Source organism: Xenia sp. Carnegie-2017, unplaced genomic scaffold (assembly GCF_021976095.1).
Source record: "Xenia sp. Carnegie-2017 unplaced genomic scaffold, XeniaSp_v1 HiC_scaffold_19, whole genome shotgun sequence".
Classification (NCBI taxonomy): Eukaryota; Metazoa; Cnidaria; class Anthozoa; order Malacalcyonacea; family Xeniidae; genus Xenia; species Xenia sp. Carnegie-2017.
Genome location: NW_025813481.1, coordinates 5,475,430 through 5,495,997, shown reverse-complemented (window position 1 = coordinate 5,495,997; position 20,568 = coordinate 5,475,430). Strand labels below are relative to the sequence as shown.

General features: G+C 33.1%; 3 protein-coding genes and 2 long non-coding RNA genes across 5 annotated transcripts in view; 4 read left to right on the top strand and 1 right to left on the bottom strand.

The window, feature by feature from the left end:
• LOC124438900 overlaps nucleotides 1–18,215 on the top strand; it is a 39,579-nt gene extending 21,364 nt beyond the window's left edge. The window contains exons 2-3 of the long non-coding RNA XR_006946205.1: nucleotides 17,164–17,350; nucleotides 17,793–18,215. This is a non-coding gene — a long non-coding RNA (uncharacterized LOC124438900). The remainder of the gene's footprint in view (nucleotides 1–17,163; nucleotides 17,351–17,792) is intronic.
• On the top strand, nucleotides 9–4,501 carry LOC124438893 (germ cell-less protein-like 1). Its single transcript, XM_046989100.1, has 4 exons — nucleotides 9–128; nucleotides 198–502; nucleotides 1,302–1,447; nucleotides 3,451–4,501. Exons 1-3 carry the CDS (start codon nucleotides 124–126, stop codon nucleotides 1,361–1,363), a joined length of 372 nt encoding a protein of 123 aa, XP_046845056.1. The 5' UTR covers nucleotides 9–123; the 3' UTR covers nucleotides 1,364–1,447; nucleotides 3,451–4,501.
• Nucleotides 5,575–12,666, top strand: LOC124438891. The gene is made up of 6 exons (XM_046989098.1): nucleotides 5,575–5,713; nucleotides 6,544–6,770; nucleotides 8,022–8,105; nucleotides 12,344–12,411; nucleotides 12,482–12,548; nucleotides 12,628–12,666. Exons 2-6 carry the CDS (start codon nucleotides 6,545–6,547, stop codon nucleotides 12,645–12,647), a joined length of 465 nt encoding a protein of 154 aa, XP_046845054.1. The 5' UTR covers nucleotides 5,575–5,713; nucleotide 6,544; the 3' UTR covers nucleotides 12,648–12,666.
• Nucleotides 10,092–11,435, bottom strand: LOC124438890 (trichohyalin-like). Its single transcript, XM_046989097.1, has 2 exons — nucleotides 11,272–11,435; nucleotides 10,092–11,028 (listed from the first exon to the last, which is right to left on the bottom strand). The coding sequence occupies exons 1-2, from the start codon at nucleotides 11,391–11,393 to the stop codon at nucleotides 10,284–10,286; spliced, it is 867 nt and encodes a 288-aa protein (XP_046845053.1). The 5' UTR covers nucleotides 11,394–11,435; the 3' UTR covers nucleotides 10,092–10,283.
• Nucleotides 15,739–16,543, top strand: LOC124438901. The gene is made up of 2 exons (XR_006946206.1): nucleotides 15,739–16,296; nucleotides 16,401–16,543. It is a non-coding gene; the product is annotated as an uncharacterized LOC124438901 (long non-coding RNA).
• Nucleotides 18,216–20,568: the final 2,353 nt, after the last annotated feature.

Here is a 20,568-nt window from a genome sequence, read left to right as displayed (position 1 = left end):
GAGTCAGTTTGTCGATTCTACACTGCTGGAAGACAATATGGTCAATCTTGTGTAGAATCCAAATGCCTGGAATGGTTAGAAAGAAGGTTAACATCAAGCTCTTCTGTTGAACAACTAAGGAATATGAGGTATATATTTTTTCTACTTTAAAATGAAAATCTTTTACTATTGAATATGATGTGCGAATCATTTTTCAGTATTGATCTGATGGAGAAAGTGATTGGATCTCCAAATCTTTTTGTCATGCAAATAGAAGTTGATGTGTACAATCTTGCTAAGATGTGGATGTTTTTAAAAGTTGAAACTAGTTGGCAAGGGAGTAAGAAAGACTTGCTTCAAGATGCAAATACTTATTTTCAATCAAGACAACGCCATATCAGTTTTCTAGAGACTGAACAAGGAGCTAAATATGTTCGCGTGTTCAAAGGGATCAAGCTTCATCATGTGATTTGTGACATCAAAGCTGTGAAGCAACTTGATGAGGATAAGATAATACCTCAAGGTATGTAATTGTATTGCTGAGGATAAGATAATTCCTCAAAGTGTTTGATTGTATTGATAAAGATAAAATAATACTTCAAGTATGTAATTGTATTGATGAGTATAAGATAATACCTCCAGGTGTATAATGGTATTACCGCGTTTATAATAGACACTTTACTAATAACGGTTTTGATAGATTTCAACTTTAATCAAATACGTAGGTCTCATTTTCATTACTAAAACACTAGATCAAGAAGTGATTTTATTATTCCTGTACGTATATTTGACGAACTGTGATGTTCTAATTGGATATACAAATAAACAAAAAACTTACGTAATGCACTTTTAATAAAGGCATATCAATGTAAACTTACTTATACTAGAGATATTACTTTTGCTATGAAATGTAATAAACCACATCTGTTTCCCTGAAAGTAACCACGATCAACTTCACACGCGAGTGTAAATGCCAGTTACATCTCATTGTCATTTTAGGGTGCCACATGTACGCTCCGCGCAACTATTTTTCAATAATGAGTTCAATAATTCCCCATAATTCCCCAAGTTTTTGACTGAAGTACATTCGTCTGAGCAAATTGTAAAAAATCAAGTGTCTTTTTTAAATTTTGAATATTAATAATTATTTATCTGTAGCTATGCGTAATTTATTATTTCATAGATTATAGTTTTTTTGTATAACTTTTAAGAGCTCACGTGAAAAGCACTTTCGGTGACTAGGACCTCCTCGTAAGAGGAATGTACAAAAAAATACTGTATAAATAGTGATGATGTCATCATTTTATTAAATCTTTATTTAGAATGGTTATCGAGTGTTTATAAACAACAATGGAAGCAGATGTTGTTAGCCTTCCAGGAATAGATTGTGGTCCTGGAGAAAATGTCTCAGAAGAAATGTTTGATTTTCTGGCATTTCGTTGTGGCAGGATATTGGAGCAATGTGCAGGTATTTTAACCATCATCAATATTTGTTGTTTGTTGGATAGTGCAAGAAAATCTTTTTAGTTTCTACTTATTGGACACGTAGTCAGTGATGTAGTTCTTTGGTTATTCATGGCTTCAAGCGTACGCAAAGATTTGAGACTTTACATCGTATTTTAAGTGTTACTTTATCTGAAAATAGTTTTTCACAGAGATACAAAAGCCAATTGTGTTGCATGAGGTGTGTGGCCCACGAAAAATGGAAATTTGCTATGTTTTTTTTACTAATATTCCAACTTTTTAGAAATTCGTATTTACTTTACGCACTTAAGATCTTATATAGTTCAACTCCCAGGGCCTGTTTATATGGAAGCCTAGCTGGCTCGCTAACCGAGATAGTCCGTCAAACGAAATCTCCTATACGTAATAGATATTATAAAAATCTCTTTGCGTTTATATGGCGACACGGGCTGGTCCGCATGGCGAGATCTCACTTGGATCTCGTCTGCCGGGATGAAATTTTTCTCATGTAAACACTCAACTGCCGAGCTAGCCCGCTTGCCGAGCTAGCCCGCTTGCTGAGCTGGATTCTGGCAGAGTACGTGCATGTACAAAGCGAACAAAAAGAGACGAGAATGGTTCAAAGAAAGAAATTTCGCTGCGATACAAAGACAATGGAGCATTTGATTGATAATCTGTCTGATTATAATTAGAAGATGCTTTATCTTGATCTTGGTCCCCTTGTGTTTATGATCTTTTTCAACGATTTCCCAGATTGGTTGTTGCACTCCAAAGTCATCATGTATACTGATGACACTGTAATCTACGTTGCTGGAATGGACACTTACACTATTGAAATTCGGTTGTCATCTGATATGAATCGCATCTTGAAATGGTGTACTGAGAATGAATTAATACTTAATATCAATCTGGGAAAAACCAAATCGATGCTTTTTGGTACTGCAAAGAATCTTGCCAGCACATCAAAAACTTTGAATGTTACATATGAAAACAAGATCATTCAATCCATAATAAGTTATCAGTATCTAGGCATTGATATCGATTACTCTTCAAATTTAAACTCAAATTTTGATAAAATGTATAAAAAAGCCTGTGGGAGGTTGAAATTATTAAAAAGAATTAGACCTTTTCTCAACTTGTCAGCAACAAAAGCGATTTACAAAAGGATGATAATCCCATTTTTAACATACTGTGTCATTTTGTATTTGAATATCAATAAGTCTAGAAAGGAGAAACTTTCATCTTTTCATGATCGTGCTATAAATATTATTGCATTTAATACTACTCAAGATGATGTAAATATAAAGAAACCTATGTCTGTCAATAAAATAAAGGCGTGCAGATTTGTACGAAGAAATATGGATGGAAATGTATGTTTGAATTTTGCAACCTATTTTGTAAAACGTGATCACAATGTGGAAAGCATAAACAGTGAATATCAACTGCAACTTCCAAAAATTCCACTGGAATATAGTAGAAGCTCCTATATTATATGAGAGCTATAATGAGTTCTACATTTCTTTAAATTTTCTTATAACACTTGTATATTTAATTATTTTGTCAGAAATTTTATTTTTTTGTTTAGCAGAACTCACATTGATAACGGATTTTTATATTTTACAAATATCTGACGTGACTATCCTGTGAAAATATTCGCTAAATAAATAAAAAATGAACAAGTCTTGATTTCGACCGCAAAAACGTCTCGGCAAGCGAGATGAACGTCATATAAACACATTAAAATTCATCTCGCTTGCCGGGCTAACTCTCTAAGAGGGTCAGCCCGGCTCCATATAAACAGCCCCCTAGAGTACAATATGCTGAATCTAAAACTTAAACATTTCTTCGCTCAGTCTAAATTCAATCACATTGCTGCTGTTACCGAGATGCCTAAATGTACGTACATATCCCCATTAACACACCGCAACATATTGTGTAGTTTTGAAATGTTATCATGCACGCTTTATTTCATAGAATTGGCCTTGAAATTTGCTTTATTTATTCTAGTACTGCTGGCGTTGGACTGGTTTCACATATGGTGTTGATATAATTGTCACATATGACAGTTCGAAACAAATTTTAGTCTTCAAACGTAACATGTACACTCAAGCGTGTTCCAGTGCCATTTGTATGCAGCTGAAACGAGATATAATGTGTAAAGTACAGGTTGTTGCATTCAATAATGAAGGCAAGCAAACATTTTACAAAAGTTCTGGTGTAATTCATTCCACATTGGGACCTGACGAAGAGTTATATGCTTTGCATATCACTGAAGATATTCAGTATCCACTTCATGTTAGCGCGCATATTGCGTTGCTTGGATCTCCTTCGTCAGATACAGATTCCGACAAATAATTGTGATATAGTGAAGGGATGATTGTAGGATAAAACCCAAAACACACAGGTGACAATGAACTTTTGAAGTGGAAAAAAGTACTGAAGAAGCATCGAAAAGCGAAGAACATTATGTTTAAGGACACACATGAAATATGATAGAGAAAAAACAAAAGACACCATTTTTACGTATCCTTTCCGCCACTTTTAGCATAACTACTCAGTTGAAGTAATTTCGAAATAATAGGATGTCTGTTGACATATTTGACAGATCAAGGACGTAGCAAGAGTGTACACTATTCATTACAAAATAGTGATATCACTCTTGTCACAGTATAGAGAACATACAGTAGTGCCACTCCATTGAATATTTTCGTACCACGCATATCTTATTGCGCATGTAATTACCATATTGGCAGCCAGTAAATGGCATTGTGTGACCAAGAGGATTGACGATATGGCAAACGGCAACCAGTGAACTGACTTAATATACAGCAGCCAGTTGCACAGCGAAGTGGCCCTACTATATATTCCTATACTGTGCTCTAGTTTTCGTCACTTTTATCTAAAACCTCGTCTCGTTTATTTGGTACATTTTGCCTAGTTATTTACAAATGCAACTGTTAAGTGTGAATAAAACATACGATCAAACTAAGTCAAATATGAATATTAAATCGTTTAGATTACCAAGAGATATAATACAGTAAAAAGATATTCATTTTAATGATTACACTGTTAATTTTAGGGTGTCAAATCAACATCGGAAAAGGTGTTAAATACTAATGGCAAAAAGGACACCTTTTCAGGTGTTAAATTTAACACCTTTAAAAAGGTGCTATATTAATACTTTTGGTGGGTTGTTAGATGAACACTGTTTTTTGGCGTTGTATCAATACTTTTAAGGGTTATTTTGACTCTTGTATTGGTGTATCAAAAAAGGCTTGCATGCCTTTCAATTCACAAAATTTAATGAAGAGTTTCAATGGCGATACAAATTTATATTAGCAAATAAGCAATAAATAAATATATACAAATGAATACTTGCAAAAACATGCAAACAGTTTAATGTATAATAGATTATTCAATCAAAATTAAAGTCTAATCAGTTGAGTATTCCCTTTCTCCAGAACTTTTGCATAGATACTCATTGCTGCTGGAGAGTGTTGTTGAAAGAAGAAGGTGAACTCAAGAATGAAGAGAAACAGGGGAAGTTTTGTTTGTTTATTGATTTTATGAAGCGCTGATGTATTGTTTTTTGAAGCTTCCTTTGCACGATATAAGCACGTGAACAAAAGCACAGATAACATGCACTGAGCGTAGGTAGAGCATTAAAAAGGAAAGATAATTACAGGGCATTTTGATCAAACATTGAGCACAGAGAACGTTTTGTACGAATTTTAACACTTTGCATTTTCACACACTTTACACCAAAGACTATAGACTTTGCATTTTCACACACTTTTGACCAAAGACTATACTCTTTGCATTTTCACACACTTTACACCAAGACTATAGTCTTTGCATTTTCACACACTTACAAAGACTACTGTACCGGCATCGCAGAGGTCATGGGTTCGAATCCTGTTGAGTCACCGATCATATCTTCATTTAATTTCAAACACCGCAATGCACATAACATTCTTTCATATGACATTCCTTTCACGAAAAAACATCAGCCCAAAAAATTGACCTGATTAACCTTATCAAAAGTGTCTTACCTAATTTACCTTTCACTTATTTGGGATAAGTTTTAATATTCAACATATTGTAGAAATTTAGCCAATCAGAGATGTAAGAGCTCAAAATTTATCCTATAACATTTGTAGAGCTCATTGAAATCAACCAATGAAATCGATCGGACCACCAAATGATCTTAATAAACGTCAATCACTTTACACAACGGTAGATGCCCTCAAGACTCGAAAGTGAAAGGAAGGTTAGTGAAATTTTGATCTATTGTTTTAAAACGCACTTCAAATGTTGATAAATTCAATGGCAAAAGTCTTGTTTGATGTATAGTTACGCATTGTTTTACTGTAAGTCTTTTCGTCGGTTGTTTTTGTGCAATTCGCCGTTTAACTGCGTGCCTTCGACGGTGTATTTGCTTTGCCAGAGAAACTTGACAGTATAAAAACGGCAAGTTTGTATGTTTCAAAGTCTTTCTTTTCTTTTTACTTCAGTGTGCTTGGTGACTGCTGGTGTTTTGAATACTTCGAAGTGAAACTTTGTCGAATATTTTTGCTTTTAGCGTGTATTTTTGAATCGATATTTTTTGAAATTGTGCACGATCATCATTGTTTTACGCTATATAAGTATTTGTATGTTTAGTTTGAGTAAAAAGTAAACTAAAATTGATATTTTCAACCTTGTTCGATATATTTTGAAAAAATGGCGAAATCTCATTATGGATATAGTATGCAAAAAAAATTTGCATAATGAAAATATGGCATTATGGATATAGTATGCAAAAAAAATTTGCATAATGAAAATATGGCATTATGGATATAGTATGCAAAAAAAATTTGCATAATGAAAATATGGCATTATGGATATAGTATGCAAAAAAAATTTGCATAATGAAAATATGGCATTATGGATATAGTATGCAAAAAAAATTTGCATAATGAAAATATGGCATTATGGATATAGTATGCAAAAAAATTTGCATAATGAAAATTTACATAATCATAACCAATAGATGAGGTAAGAGTTTATTTTTTATTTTTCTTTAACTATAAATTTAGTGATTATTTGTTTATTTTTTAGAATGAGTAGAAGTCTACATATTCGATTTGATAATATCAATGTTGACGGATATGAGATTATTGACGCTTGTCTACCATTATTTGAATCTATAACGCAAGATGTGAAGAAAGTTGACGAAGGAAAGAAAAAGAAAATCAAAGCCTACTACAAACAACTACAAACATTCAATAAAGTTTGTAAAGGAAACAACATCATATCGTTGAATAGTGTTTTCGAGTATTTTGAAGGTGAAAACATACCTATAACTAAAGCATAAAAAGATTCATTACATCCAACTATACAACTTGTTATGATGCATGATATGATGATGCATGATAAGTTTTTAAACTCAACTGACCTATTCTTGATATATATGTTTTATATGTTGTTATATTGTGGATGCATTGTTACTTTGCATATCATTATTTCATGTTTTCTTGTAGATCCAACATGGATGGAGTTGTGAAAGTCCCTTTGCCACCTGTGTCCTTTGCTTCAATTACTCTTACTAGTTTTTCATTACGAATGTGTCATGGTGATTCATGGCCAAGATTATTTTTGTGTAGTTTTGATTCATTCTTGATGTCAGTTGTTTGTTCATATAATGATGATGGGCCCCATTGTTATATGAGCCCACCTAAGGGTGGTCAACTGATAATCAAAGATGATCAACTCTGCACTAAACAATCTTTAAGTGATGATATGACTGGGGTATTGGAGTCCCTTTTCCTTTCCTCGAAGTTGTGTATATAATATATCCACTTTCAACTTCATATCAACTTCAACTTCACTCATATCATGCCAAAAGTATATGGATATTAGATATTGTCTATAATTGCTTGTTGTGAAATTATTAAATTTCTGTTGAAACAATTATTTTGACAGCTAATTGATTCATTATTTGTATTAATTATATTATCAATCATATCATTAATTATATTATTTCTTTGAAAGTATTGCAATGAATGTAATTAGTTTTGGTTATTCCGACACAAGTAACATTGTATTGCTTCTTTGATATTCATATTATGTACTTATGTTTGCTATGTACTGTGTCTGTGTTTTTCTACATAATTTAAATATAGATAAACCATTTATTAAGATTGTAAATTGTGTTATGTGTATAGATAGTTTTAATTAAGATAATATTATAATATCATCTAATCATCACAATAAATGAATAGATTCTATCTAGTTTGGACAAATGATACTTGCTGCAAAAGAATGGACAAATATCAAAATAAAAACTAATGTAATATGAATAGATTATGGTACTGAATGATATTTTAAATTTGATGCAGACTGATCTATAAAATCAACTGGAGTGGTGATTCAGGGGGGGTTAACAAAGTATGTTATACGACGAGATTGAAGCTGTGTTGATGAATACATGGCGGCAGCCCATCATGTTGTTTGTGATCTATAAAAGTTTTAACACTTTATGTCATTTTATTACATGACAGAAGATCAAATTGAAAAGCATATCCTTATCAATTTAGGGCTAGTTTTGAGCTTAAATTATGCTGATCTTAAGAGAAATTTGGAATATTTGGAGTTAAGTAGGTCGGAAGTCTGCGAAAGAAGTAAGTGTGTTTTGTTTGTTGTATTTATAGCAAAAGGCCATTATTTTTTGTGAAGACAATTAGTTGATTTGTCTGTTGTGTTTTCCCAGGAATTTTACTTTTTCATAATTGTTTTAAAAGTTTAACCTAATTTTTAACCCGATTTTCGATTCAAATCGGAAAATTTTGAAATTTCGTGTTGTTGACTTGCGAAGTATACTAGATAGATGGCATTGTACCCCCATCAATTTATGCCTTTCACCAGGCAGAAATATTAAAGTAATGACTGAATGACGGAAATCAGTTGATGTGAGATAAAGTGCTCTCTTGTGATATTGATTGTTGAAATTGATTGATAATGAATAATAGCCGAATCTCTGTAGAAATATAAAATGAACTTTAACTACAAAAATGTGGAGAACCATGTACTATTTTGTTATTGGGCATTACACATAATGGTAAATGTCTTCAAAAAAATCTTTTAAAGTGAGTAATAATATACGTTTTCTGTTTTCGGTTGAACAATAGAAAATTATCACAAATAACTGAAAATTTACTATGGAATTTTTTGAGATTGGTTTACTTTTGTTTTATTATTTCGAGTCTTAATTTCTTGACCTACATGCAGTAATGTAATTTTTATTCACCGAGAATTATACCCACACAATTACATATTAAACGAAGGAATACAATTTCTGCATGTGTCGAATACAATTTGGCTCGCGTTTCACTCACAACAAAAGGGAGTTTACGTTCCACTGTTTTTCGCGACGGCGACGTCTTGTGTTTCACAACGCCGGCGCAAGCGTATTTTTAGTTTACGCAAATTTACAACGTCGCCTCCGCGGAAGAATAATTGGCGGGAATATAAATCAGAAAACATTGCTTTCAAAAACATTCAAAAACAAAGAATGCCGAAGTGGAGAGCAATTCGAGAGCGTCTTTTTATGTCTTATTCGGATCAATCAATCGACGACGAAGAATTTATTTTGCTTTTCAACTTATATACTGCTAAAAGTCCGGATTTGCCTTATTGGAAATACGAAGAATTTGATTTAGATAAATTAAGCGACGACGAGTGTAAAGCAGAATTTCGGTTTATGAAATCACACATTTATACTCTTGTGGATGCTTTGAGGCTACCACAATTTATTACGTGTTATAACGGCCTTAAGGTTGATAGAGTTGAGGCATTTTGCATATTTTTGAAACGTTTTGCCTACCCTTGTCGATACCTGGATATGTTGCCAAGATTTGGTAGACCAGTCCCTCAACTCTGTATGATCAGTAATGCTGTCATAAACTTTTTATACATGGAGTGGAACCGTTTGCTGTTAACATTTGATCAACCATGGTTATCTTCAGGCAACATTCAAGAATTTTGTAATGCAGTGTTTCAGAAGAGTGGTGCCTTAGAAAATTGTTTTGGTTTTGTCGATGGGACAGTACGTCCAATTTCTAAACCTGGTCAAAATCAAAGAGTTCTTTATAATGGCCATAAAAGAGTTCATGCCATAAAATTTCAGTCAGTTGCTGTTCCAAATGGTCTTGTGGCTAATCTCTTTGGTCCTGTGGAGGGTAGATGACAGCGCAATGCTTGCCCAATCCAGTTTATATAACAAGCTTCAGCAGCTGGATCATTTGAACAACGAAACTCCTGTTTGCATTTATGGTGACCCTGCTTATCCTCATCGACCTCAACTACAATGCCCATTTAAAGGAGCAAGAATAACTCCTCAACAGCAACAATGGAACAAAGCAATGAGCAGTGTAAGAGTGTCTGTCGAATGGATTTTTGGGGACATAGTTAATTATTTTAAATTTCTTGACTTCAAAAAGAACCTAAAAATACAACTTAGTGCAGTAGGGAAAATGTACACTTGTTGTACTTTACTTCATAATGCAAGATGCTGTTTTTATGGGTCTACAACCTCACAGTTTTTTGAACTTCAACCTCCATCTATACATAAATATTTTGTGTAAAAAGTTCAAAAATATTCAATTTTATCAAGTTGACTAATTGTTTAATGTACAGAGTTAAGTCATCAGGAACATTTTTTAACATCACTCTAATATACTCTTGTTATGGATAACTTTATGAATGTTTCATCTATAATATCAATAACAGTAAATTGTATTTGTGAAAAAAGTTTGGTCTACTCTCAAGCAAAAATATATGCACTGTTTTAATAAAACATTTCAGTCTTTTTTAACAATATTCTGCATCAATGTTAGTAAAGCAGTGTTTTGAAGTTGCAGTTGATGCATTAGTTGCTCTTGCTGCTTTTGCTGAGCAGCAATGCTGTCAGTTAAAGCTTTAGTGAGAGCTTCCTGTTGAGAAATGATGTTGTTTTGTTGTTGTTTTCTTTCATCAGCTTCAGCTTTTTTCAACATCAATTCTTCTCTTTTAAGTTCTGCATCAACTTTTGACTTTTGTTGTAAATAGGCAATGATTTCACTTCCATTGGATGACATTCTTCTTTTAGGTTTTTCACCATCTTTACTTTGAGATTTTCTTTTGTAAGTTTCAGCTAATGTTTCCATTGACTGTTGTCTCATTTCCACAGCCTTTTCTACTTCTGCAACAGAGTTTTGTTTTTGTTTCTCTTCCAAAATTTTCTCTTCTTCATCTCTATTTCTGAACATTTGAATAATTTCCTCAATGGAAGTTTCTACTGCAGATGGCTCTGGAGAGATCCCAGAAGCTTTTTCCTCCTCTCTTAATCTTTTCTTTTGTTGTTTTTGAAGTAAAGTGTAGTGGTCTCGAACAGACTTTTGCGTCACGTTAAACTTTGGGCTATCCATATCATTTAAGGAATCACTGATCATTTCCCATGCATTACCTCGTTGCTGTGATCCTTTTTTGAAGTTCCATGGTTGGAATAAATACATTTCACGAACTAGAATTTCATTATGTTCATTTGTCCAAGTCATTGCTTTTTTGCTAAAATTACAAAAATAATTAAGAATGCAAAGAAAACCAAACAAATAAACTAATTATAAATATATAATATTTCGCGTATATAAAAATATAATAAAATATTAGTTGAGTTGTAATATTTGAAAAAAACAATCGATTTAGTACTCTGTGTGTTAAATAATTTACCCTTATCTCAGTACAAACTGAACATAACAATAACTTATTGCTAAAAAAGGCTTTAAACACTTAAAACTCTTCGATTCCTACCTTTTTGTGTTTTGATGTTCATCCGCCATCTTGAACATGCAGGACGCGTCCAAAGAAGACGATTTCACGGCGTCGTCGCCAAAGGAAGCAGCCAAAATGTTAAGAAGCATGCGCACTAGCATTAACTCCCGGCGTCGTCGTCAAAATGTGAAGTTTCGTAAACTCTCTAAAGTCTGGAACGAGATGAAGCGAAGGGTAATAATTGCATTGAACGCCAGCAAAATTTGACGTTTGAAATCCACGATCAAATTTTACATTTTGGTCTAATAAAATTGCTTATTGTATTCGTTCAACACATGCAAAATTCGACGTTTGAAACAGGCCTAAGTTACACCCACGAAAATGACAAGTTTGACAGCTGATGACAATCATTTATATTGGATATGCAATGCTTGGCTTGGTTAACGGTGCCTGTGCAAGTGGGCGGTCGTCGTAAGCGTTGTGTGATAATTAAACTAAAGAAGAAAGCAAACTCACCGCAATTTTATTCAGGCGAGAAGAAGGTTTGATGCTTTTTCATATGATCATGTGAGACGCAAAACATGACAGAAATCGATTGTTTAATTTACATTTTCATTGAAGAAAAATAGTCTCGGATTGGCAGCATGTTGTCGTCCATGTAAAAACCACGAATCTTTAATTTTATGGAAAGCGTTGAGAAAACTTTTTTATGTTTGTTTGTTTATGTATGTACGACAGGAAAGAATGACTAGCAGCTTTTGCAGCCAAACGTGTACAGTTACTTGGACTGTGAGATAATGGCTTTCCACATGTCTCATTTTGCTTACTTTGAACATAACATTTTTTATATTTAGTTTGATGAACTTCTAACAAGCAATTGGCAGAGAAGAAAGGGACCGTTTTCAAACGGTGAATTTGTTAATTTATGGAAAGTATTGGTGGTTTTCTTATGCGCCTTGCTGTCAAAATTATTATTATTGTTTGCCTGATGAGATGAAGACAAGAAAGAGCTTTCGCTGAAAAACGTGAAAGTAAATTTGGAATGTGATATATATTGACGTCGGACATTTCTCGTTTTGCTTGTTTTGCAAACATAACTCTATATTTATAGGCAATGTTACAATTCGTTCGTTGAAGTTTAGTGAAGAAGCCATTATCGATGAAGTTAAAAGCGATATGGTAAGTTTATGTCATGTTTCTATATCTTTAGATAATTCTTGGCTCGATGTTTTTAATCAATCGTATTTAGCAGACAGATATAATCAACAACAACTCGATTTTCACGTTTGCCAGAGTCAGGAATACTTTTAAAAAAGGTATTGTGATGAAAATCATCTCGTAAAAATGTATTGTATTTAATTATTGGTGGGAGATTTTCTTCGACATTTCTACCAGGTGCTGTTTCAGTTCATTGAAAGTTCCGTTTATTTGAAATATTTGAAAGAAACCATTTGAAATATGTGACAAGGAGAAATACTCTGAGGCGCCTTGCGCGTTTCGCATCAATGTTCATTCAATTGCTTCAAGGTAGTAAGAATAATCGCGATTATTTAAGCGTCGATAAATAGATTTATAGAGTAATAATATGTGCATTAAAAGAAGAAATTCTCGTTGTAGTTTTGTCACAGCCACAAACGAAGAATGTTTACGAAGCTCAAAGCCACATGTTGTAAGTACTTTGTTCATTACTACCCATTTATTAGCGGAAAGCTAAGCTGTTATGAATAACGCAACTTAAATGATGCTTTATAATAACGAGAAAAATATAAATTTTTAACTGAAACTGAATGTGATCTTTAGAAAAGTGTAAAGATGTTTATAGATTTCATCATTGAATGCGGCTTTCATGGCTTAAAATATAATCTGAAACTGGTTTCAAACACATTCTTTTCTTTAAAAGATTGTTGAGCAGTAAAAGAAAATATATGGTTTACACTGATTGAGAAAGAAGATCTGTAAGGCTGCCAATAACATGCGGTTTCTCTTGCATAAAAAGAAATGAACAACTACAATTTTACAAGTTTCGTCTTTCACACACGGTTTTTTTATTGTGAAATATTCTGTCTAATTCGAAATGTTGTCCATCTACAAGAAAATTCTCGGTAAAAGAGACTAAACACATATCAATGCTTTACAAAAAGTCAACTTGCAAGATTAAAGGAAAGCCGTTGTTGGGGCGTGGTACGGATTGAAAATTTTCAATTTTATATGATGAATTTAAATTGGACGTTGCACTTTTGCAGCAACCTTACGGTGGCTATTTCTTTTCTCTATATGACGTGTTTTATAATAAAGTGATAAGTGTCGTCGTCGTCTGTACAATTCGCATTGTATGTTTGTAAAATAAAGTAAGTTTGGACTGTGATTTCAAAGTATACTGTGAATTTGATAATTTATGCAAAGTATTGGTGGTTTTCTTGAGACAATTATGATTGTTTGATTGTTTGTCTCATTTCTCGTTTTGCTTCCTTTGCAAAATAACTCTTTATGTATTTAGGAACTGTTACACTTCGTTCGTTGAAGTTTGGTGAAGAAGCCATTATCTTTAAAGTTGAAAGCGATGTGGTAAGTTTATGTTATATAATCTTTAGATAATTCTTGGCTTATGTTTTTCTTCAATCGTATTTAGCGGATATAATCAACAACAACTTGATTTTCACGTTTGCCAGCGTCAGGAATACTTTTAAAAAGGTATTGTGATGAAAATAATCTCGTAAAAATCTATTATATTTAATTATTGGTGGAAGATTTTCTTCGATATTTCCGACATTTATTCAAAACCATTTGAAATATGCAACAATGCACAGATACTCAGCGGCCTTTTGCTCCATCCTCAAAAAATACATTTATAGAGCAATATACATTAAAAGAAGAAATTCTCGTTTTAGTTTTGACACCGCCATACACGAAGAATAATGTTTACGAAGTGCAAAGCCACATGTTGTAAGTAGTTTGCTCATTATTACTTATTTATTAGCAGAAAGCCAAACCGTTATAAATAGCGCAACTTACACAATGCTTTATATTTACGAAAGAAATTTGTATTTTGAAACTGAAACTGAATGTGATCTTGTGAAAAGTGTAAAGATGTTTATAGATAGTCACAAAGATTTCATCATCAAACGCTGCTTTCATGACTTTAATTAAAACTAGTGTTTTCGGCACACATTCTTTTTAACCACACATCATTCCTTTACAAAAAAGTCAACTTGACAATTGAGGAAAGCCGTTGTTGGGGCGTGGCAAGGATTGAAAATTTTGAATTTTATATGATGAATTTAATGAATATGAATGATTTGCCGTTTTGCCATGTGTTTTGTAATAAAGCGAAAAGTGTCGTTCGTCGTGTGTACATGTCGCATTGTATGTATGAAATGTTAATTTTTTCTGTTTTTGAACTATAAAGAGCAAAACGAAGGCTTTTAAGAATATGTTGTCTTGTAATAAAAATACACACACTTTGAAACAGTTACTGTTGTTGGTGGTCATTAATTGATTGTTAATAATAAAGCGTATCATTTAATACTAACTATTTCGCTTTTTAATTCCTGTTATTTTGATGATTGTTTTAGGTGACAAGCTGATGAAAAAGCTTAAGTATTTGTTCAAGGATTATCGACCGTGGGAGTAATTATTAAAATGTTTTTTTTCTCATTCCTTTTTTTTGCTTTAGATGATCATCGTGTGGTACAAGGCCTGCTCCTTTTCCCTCCCTTTAGCTAGGTGCGTTGAGAGAAGGTCCCTGACAAAGGACGGGTTGCGTGTTCTTCGGAGCTCGCTTTAACGTAACGTGGTCATGTCGGACTAGAGCGCCCCATTAGGCTCCCGCAATGAAATTTTCTGATAAAGATACATTCTTAGATAATTAAGTCAAGCAGTTAAGTTAAGAAAAGTTCCTTTGTTTGTCTGAGGGAGCAAAATAAAAGGGTCTATGTTATTGTGTGTAGTTGGTGTCATTGTAAGGTTTAAGCTGGTGAGTTTACAAATGTTTGGATAAGGTTTGGACGAGGAACCACCTTAGCCTTGAAGGTCAATACGGGGACATGTATCTTTGCAAAGGCGTCAACAAATCCATTAAGCCCACTTCCATCTCAGCAACAATGGAAGAAACTTGCGTTGCTGAGGTAAGTTTGCTTGTTTGCAGTTCTGTATTAATTATCGTTAATTGTATGTTGTTTTTTTTTCAGCTCTGCTGGCTGGGTGGCGTCACCGCACATTGACCCAGCTACCCAATGACTTCCCTGAATTTTCATTATGTGAAAACTAAAAAAAAGAATGATTGTGCATGCATGAAGGAGTATTGGTACCAACCAAGTAAGGAGCATTACAACTTGTTACTACTTGTACCAAAATGACAAAAAGATTTATTAACAATTGTGATTTTTCTGAACAATGATGAAAGTGCATGTCAACTTCTTTAACAGAAGGGAGTTGTCAAATTGCAACTAAGCATTTGTGGGAGTGCTTAGTTAACAATTTCAATTTCTGATTTTGCCATTGTATGTATTATTTTGTTTTGCTTGTGAGTAAGTAACAAATTGTAATACTCAAGGTTAGGTAGGAAATTCTTCATTGACAAAGAAAAAATTCTCAACAATGTTAAAAAAATTTAATGTTAAAATTTTTTTGATTACATATTTCGACAATGTTTCACTTCTGACCATATAATTCCAAAATGTTTCATTTTTTAACACATGTTTCGAAAGTATATCATAAAAAACATAAGGCGCATGCGGGGCCACGACGAGCGGGGGAGGTGGTACTGTCACACGCCGGACTATGGATATACCTCTCTCTCGATCCCGATCTTAGTTAGGTTACGGAATAGGCTCCTTATCGTGCAGGCCGAGAAGATAAAGAAGAATAAAAGGGAAGTTGTTATTTCTGTATTTCAATTATATGACTGTTTTGATTTGTTCCTAATTGTATTTTGTCTCTTTGAGCACTTTTTGTTTAAGCTCATGCAAAATGAAGAAGGTGATGGATTTCGTTTGTGTGTGGACTCCCATAAAAGAAAGAAGAACATGCTGCAATAAATAAAAGGAGTTGTAACGTCAAAAACTGGTTGGTTGTTGAAATTGTTGTTGTAATTGTTTATATGAGTTTATTTACATTCATGAATAATATACTTGAGATGATATTTCTTTTTCTGTGCTTAATCATTTCAGATATGAAAGCAACTAAAGCTGTGATGCAAATCAATAGTGGAGCTAAATGACAATGAGGGGTAAATTACTCTGACAAAAGCGTACAAAGATTTCTTAGTTTGTTGTAATATTATGGAAAATTTCCAGAGAATTTATTTCAGTGATATTTTTTTCGTGTAGAAATTATTAGCAGCTTATGTACTGTTTGAAGAAAGAATTATTTCATTTCAACATGTTTTTAAAGACATTTCTAACTTTTGAAAATTCCCAGGAATTTTTATAAATTAGTCCGAAAATATGTGTTTTATGACTGTAATGTTTGTTGAATTTTTGGTGATTTTCACCAAAAGTACGATAATCTGGAGTAATTTACCCCGCGTTGATGACAAGAAGCAAATGGACTAAAATACAGTGAATTCGTTTCATCTGTATTTTAGTCAATGGAGTTAAAGAAAAATATCTGTGAACATCTCAGCAGTTGGACTAAATTACTATTTCAATGAAATGTTGATGTTATTGGGGAAGAAACTGGGCTAATTTTAGAGATTATGGACTATAGATGAAAACAGAATTGGTATGTTTTGTTATTGTCTCTTCAGATGTTTTTTAAGTACGACAGTCGCTGCCATGATTGACGTTTTTGCTTCTTGGTTATGTTTTTGATGCCTGTTTTTTGAGAAAAGAAGAATTTCTTCCGAAGTGTTTTATGCGATTTTAAACCAAGAATTGAACTTCTGTTTCAGTTTCCCTCGCACAGGTTATTGAAGCGTTGTTGCGAATGCAGATATTGCTTTTGAGATGACTCATCGTCAAAGATTGTAAGCAGTGGAGTTCAATGTAATGAACATTGGTGCGCTACAAATGCAAAAGAAGTGTGTTAGAAAGAAGTAAAATCAATGGACTCTGGCTGCAAATGGAGTAATTGGGAAAAAATTGCACGTTGTGTCAGCAGATAATGGACAACAAACATGGTATGTTTTGTTATTGACATATGTATCAATATGCGATTTTGCTACTTCGTTATATTTTCCATCTAAAATTTCGTCGCACTTTTGCCTTACGATGCTTGTTTTGATGACAATGCGGCTTCTGCGAAACTCTTCAAACCATGAGTTGACTTTGTTGTGTCAATTATTGAAGCGTTGTGTTGTAAATGGTTGTAATTTGCAGATATTGCTTTTGAGATGATTCATCTTCAAAGATTATACATTCTTTTAGTAACATTCTTTTTTGCCATTATTTGAGAACCGACGATGAGCAATTTGAATAATGGTAACGGTATTTTTTTGCGTGTTGTATATGTTACAACCCAATTTAAACACTAAAATCTTAATTTTTTTACTTCATCAAAATGAAATATGTTTAATATATGTTTTGTGTTTAAAATCTATTGGAAACACATTCTATTTTCAGATGCCGATACAAGTGAAATTGAAGTGAAACGATGATAATAATGCTGTTAATGGTAAATTGTTCAAGGAAAACCAGCCCAGAATGATGTTCAGTGAATATTGCTCGTGGTAATAGATATAGTTTGGCTCCACTATAAGTATAATTGTCAATCTAAATAAAGTTGGAAGTTCCCCTTCCTTCCTACTTTATTTAGATGAAGTTTAAGTTAAATGCTTTGTCTGTCAAAATTGCCCCACACAATTTTGATAGATAAATGCAATAAAATAATATTGTAAATTGTCTTTTTGTCAATAGTTTAAAGTAATTATTATACTCCTGTAATGATCATAATGAATTGATAGACTGTAGATAAACACCGGAATAAGAATTGAGTAATATGAATAATTTAAATGATTTACTGAATAATTTGTATAATTTGATGAATATCGTGACCTGTAATATAATCTGCAGTATTAAGTAAGTCAGGGGGGGCCGAAGAAAGTACAGGGAAAGCAGTAAGTTAGGGGGGACGGCGAAGGCAGTACAGTGAAAGCGGCAAGCAAGGAAGGGGTTTGAAGCATTAACGAACTTGGTAAGTCGGGGGGAAGGGAATGATGTGGAAGTCATCTGAATAGATGACGGCCATCTTGTTGTGTGAGAACATTTAATAATGGCTCGGTGGGTTTAATTTGATGCTGAATTGCGTTGATGTTATGAAAAATTCGCAATATTACTTCTGTCGTGAAGTGTGAGGACGGATAAATAAGTGTGCAGCAGATATATAAGCAGAAGTGAACTTCATGATTTAAAATGACTACGACGAGAGGACAAAAGGTAACGCCATGTTTCACATTATTTCTTTTTCAGTTGTTTGCTTTGTTTCCACCTGACAGAAAAGGTGTAAAATGTTCCTTTATGTTTCAAAAAGATTTCTTGCTCAAAGAGTTTAAATAGCTGAATAGTACATGATCACTTTTGAAATTGAAAGTTTCAATGAACATATTTCATAATTGGGAATGACTTCACATTTAATTTATTCATTTCATTTGTTGAACTTTATGAGATATATACAATTTTTTACATTTCTCTTAAAATGTTTCCAATGGGAATCTTTCTTACCAACAAAGAGTGTGGAAACCCTACCTACTTGCCAGATTTTTTATAAGAAAGAAGCACAATATTGAAATGCTACTCGTTGATTGAAATCAGGAGGGGAGGAAAACATTTTGAAAGCATGATGAGCCTGCAACTCTGTTTTATACAACGGAATGGCGGGCAAATGAATGTGATCACCTTTGTGTGATCTATTGAAGTTTTTAACATTTTTTGTCGTTTTATCACACGACAGAGAATCAAATTGATATCCCAAAGTAAAATGAGATCTTTGTCAATGTTCGTTTGACCGCAAATTACGTCGACGATAGATAGTAAGGAAAATTCGTTACATTTTATAAGTCGCCAAGTGTGAGGGCACATTGCTGATCGCGGAATAATGCTTTTTTTAAGTATGAAAAAGAATGACAAGAGCTATTTTTATGCTGAATTCGTCGTCGCGTCGTCGATATGAGAACTCCGAACGGCTACGTCAAGAGAGGACACTCAAGGTTGTTGTTAAACAGAACAATTCTTTGTTTGTTCCATCCAGCTGACAGAAAAAAGCAGATGTGTGGTGTTATTTTGTTATATTTATACCAAAAGGTGATTGGTTTTTGTTGTAAAGACAACAATGTTTTATCTCAATGTATGTTTTATCTCAGAAGTTTATGTTTATGATTCTCTGAGAAACTGCTTAAGAAGGATTTAAAATAAACAAAAAATTTTTTCCCATAAACATTGCTGTTTTACTTACATTAAAGTCATTCATCTTCATTATGAAAATTAAGAATGAAATGTGTAAATTTTAGTATACTTTTATTAACTAATATGTATCATATACAATGTATCCTCCTATATTATAAATTTGATTGACATTGTAAACAATTTACTTCATTCGCATACTAAAAGATGATGACTTAAACAAGTCGAAACATGTTTATGGTAAAATTGGTGGGTTGTTGTTTCAGAATGAACAATCCAAAAAAGCAACAACAATACAAAACTTCATTTTCATTTTTTAAAAAATTTTTTAATTACTATCTATTGCTTTATCTTTTCATGGTTAACATAATAATATTGATTGTTGTTTATAAATCAATTAGATGAGGATGAGGAATGTCAAGCCATTAAAAATTTATATTCAATCATCTTTGAATCACAAGAATTTTAAATGTAATTTGAATCACAGCCATCCTAAAGTTCAACAAATTACAAAAGAAGAACAGACAGAGTTTTGACATTAAAGTTTAATGGGGAAGATGGTGGTACAGTTACATCAGGTCAGCGGTGTGGCACTATGTATATTATTGTTTGGGTATGTATTTAACTATACATTTACTCATCTACATCTACTCACCTTAAGTTGTAAAGCACTCCCCCTTACTTTTACACCACTCACGCTTCCTTTTACAACACTCACCCTTACTTTTACAACACTCACCTTTAGTTTTAGAAGACTCACCCTTACTTTTATATGACTCACCCTTACTTTTAGATGACTCACCCTTACTTTTAGATGACTCACCCTTACTTTTAGATGACACGCCCTCACTTTTAGATGACTCACCCTTACTTTTATATGACTCACCCTTACTTTTAGATGACTCACCCTTACTTTTAGATGACTCACCCTTACTTTTAGATGACTCACCCTTACTTTTAGAAGACTCACCCTCACTTTTAGATGACTCACCCTTCCTTT

Excerpts from the sequence above, each read along its gene's own strand:
- LOC124438890 (XM_046989097.1), bottom strand. The coding sequence starts at position 11,393 with ATGCTAGTGCGCATGCTTCTTAACATTTTGGCTGCTTCCTTTGGCGAC. Across the intron at positions 11,029-11,271 it reads GAACATCAAAACACAAAAAG|CAAAAAAGCAATGACTTGGA; the intron begins GTAGGAATCGAA and ends TTGTAATTTTAG.
- LOC124438891 (XM_046989098.1), top strand. The coding sequence starts at position 6,545 with ATGAGTAGAAGTCTACATATTCGATTTGATAATATCAATGTTGACGGA. Across the intron at positions 6,771-8,021 it reads TGTTTTCGAGTATTTTGAAG|GGCTAGTTTTGAGCTTAAAT; the intron begins GTGAAAACATAC and ends TTATCAATTTAG. Across the intron at positions 12,549-12,627 it reads CAGGAATACTTTTAAAAAAG|GTGCTGTTTCAGTTCATTGA; the intron begins GTATTGTGATGA and ends CATTTCTACCAG.
- LOC124438893 (XM_046989100.1), top strand. Across the intron at positions 503-1,301 it reads GGATAAGATAATACCTCAAG|AATGGTTATCGAGTGTTTAT; the intron begins GTATGTAATTGT and ends ATCTTTATTTAG.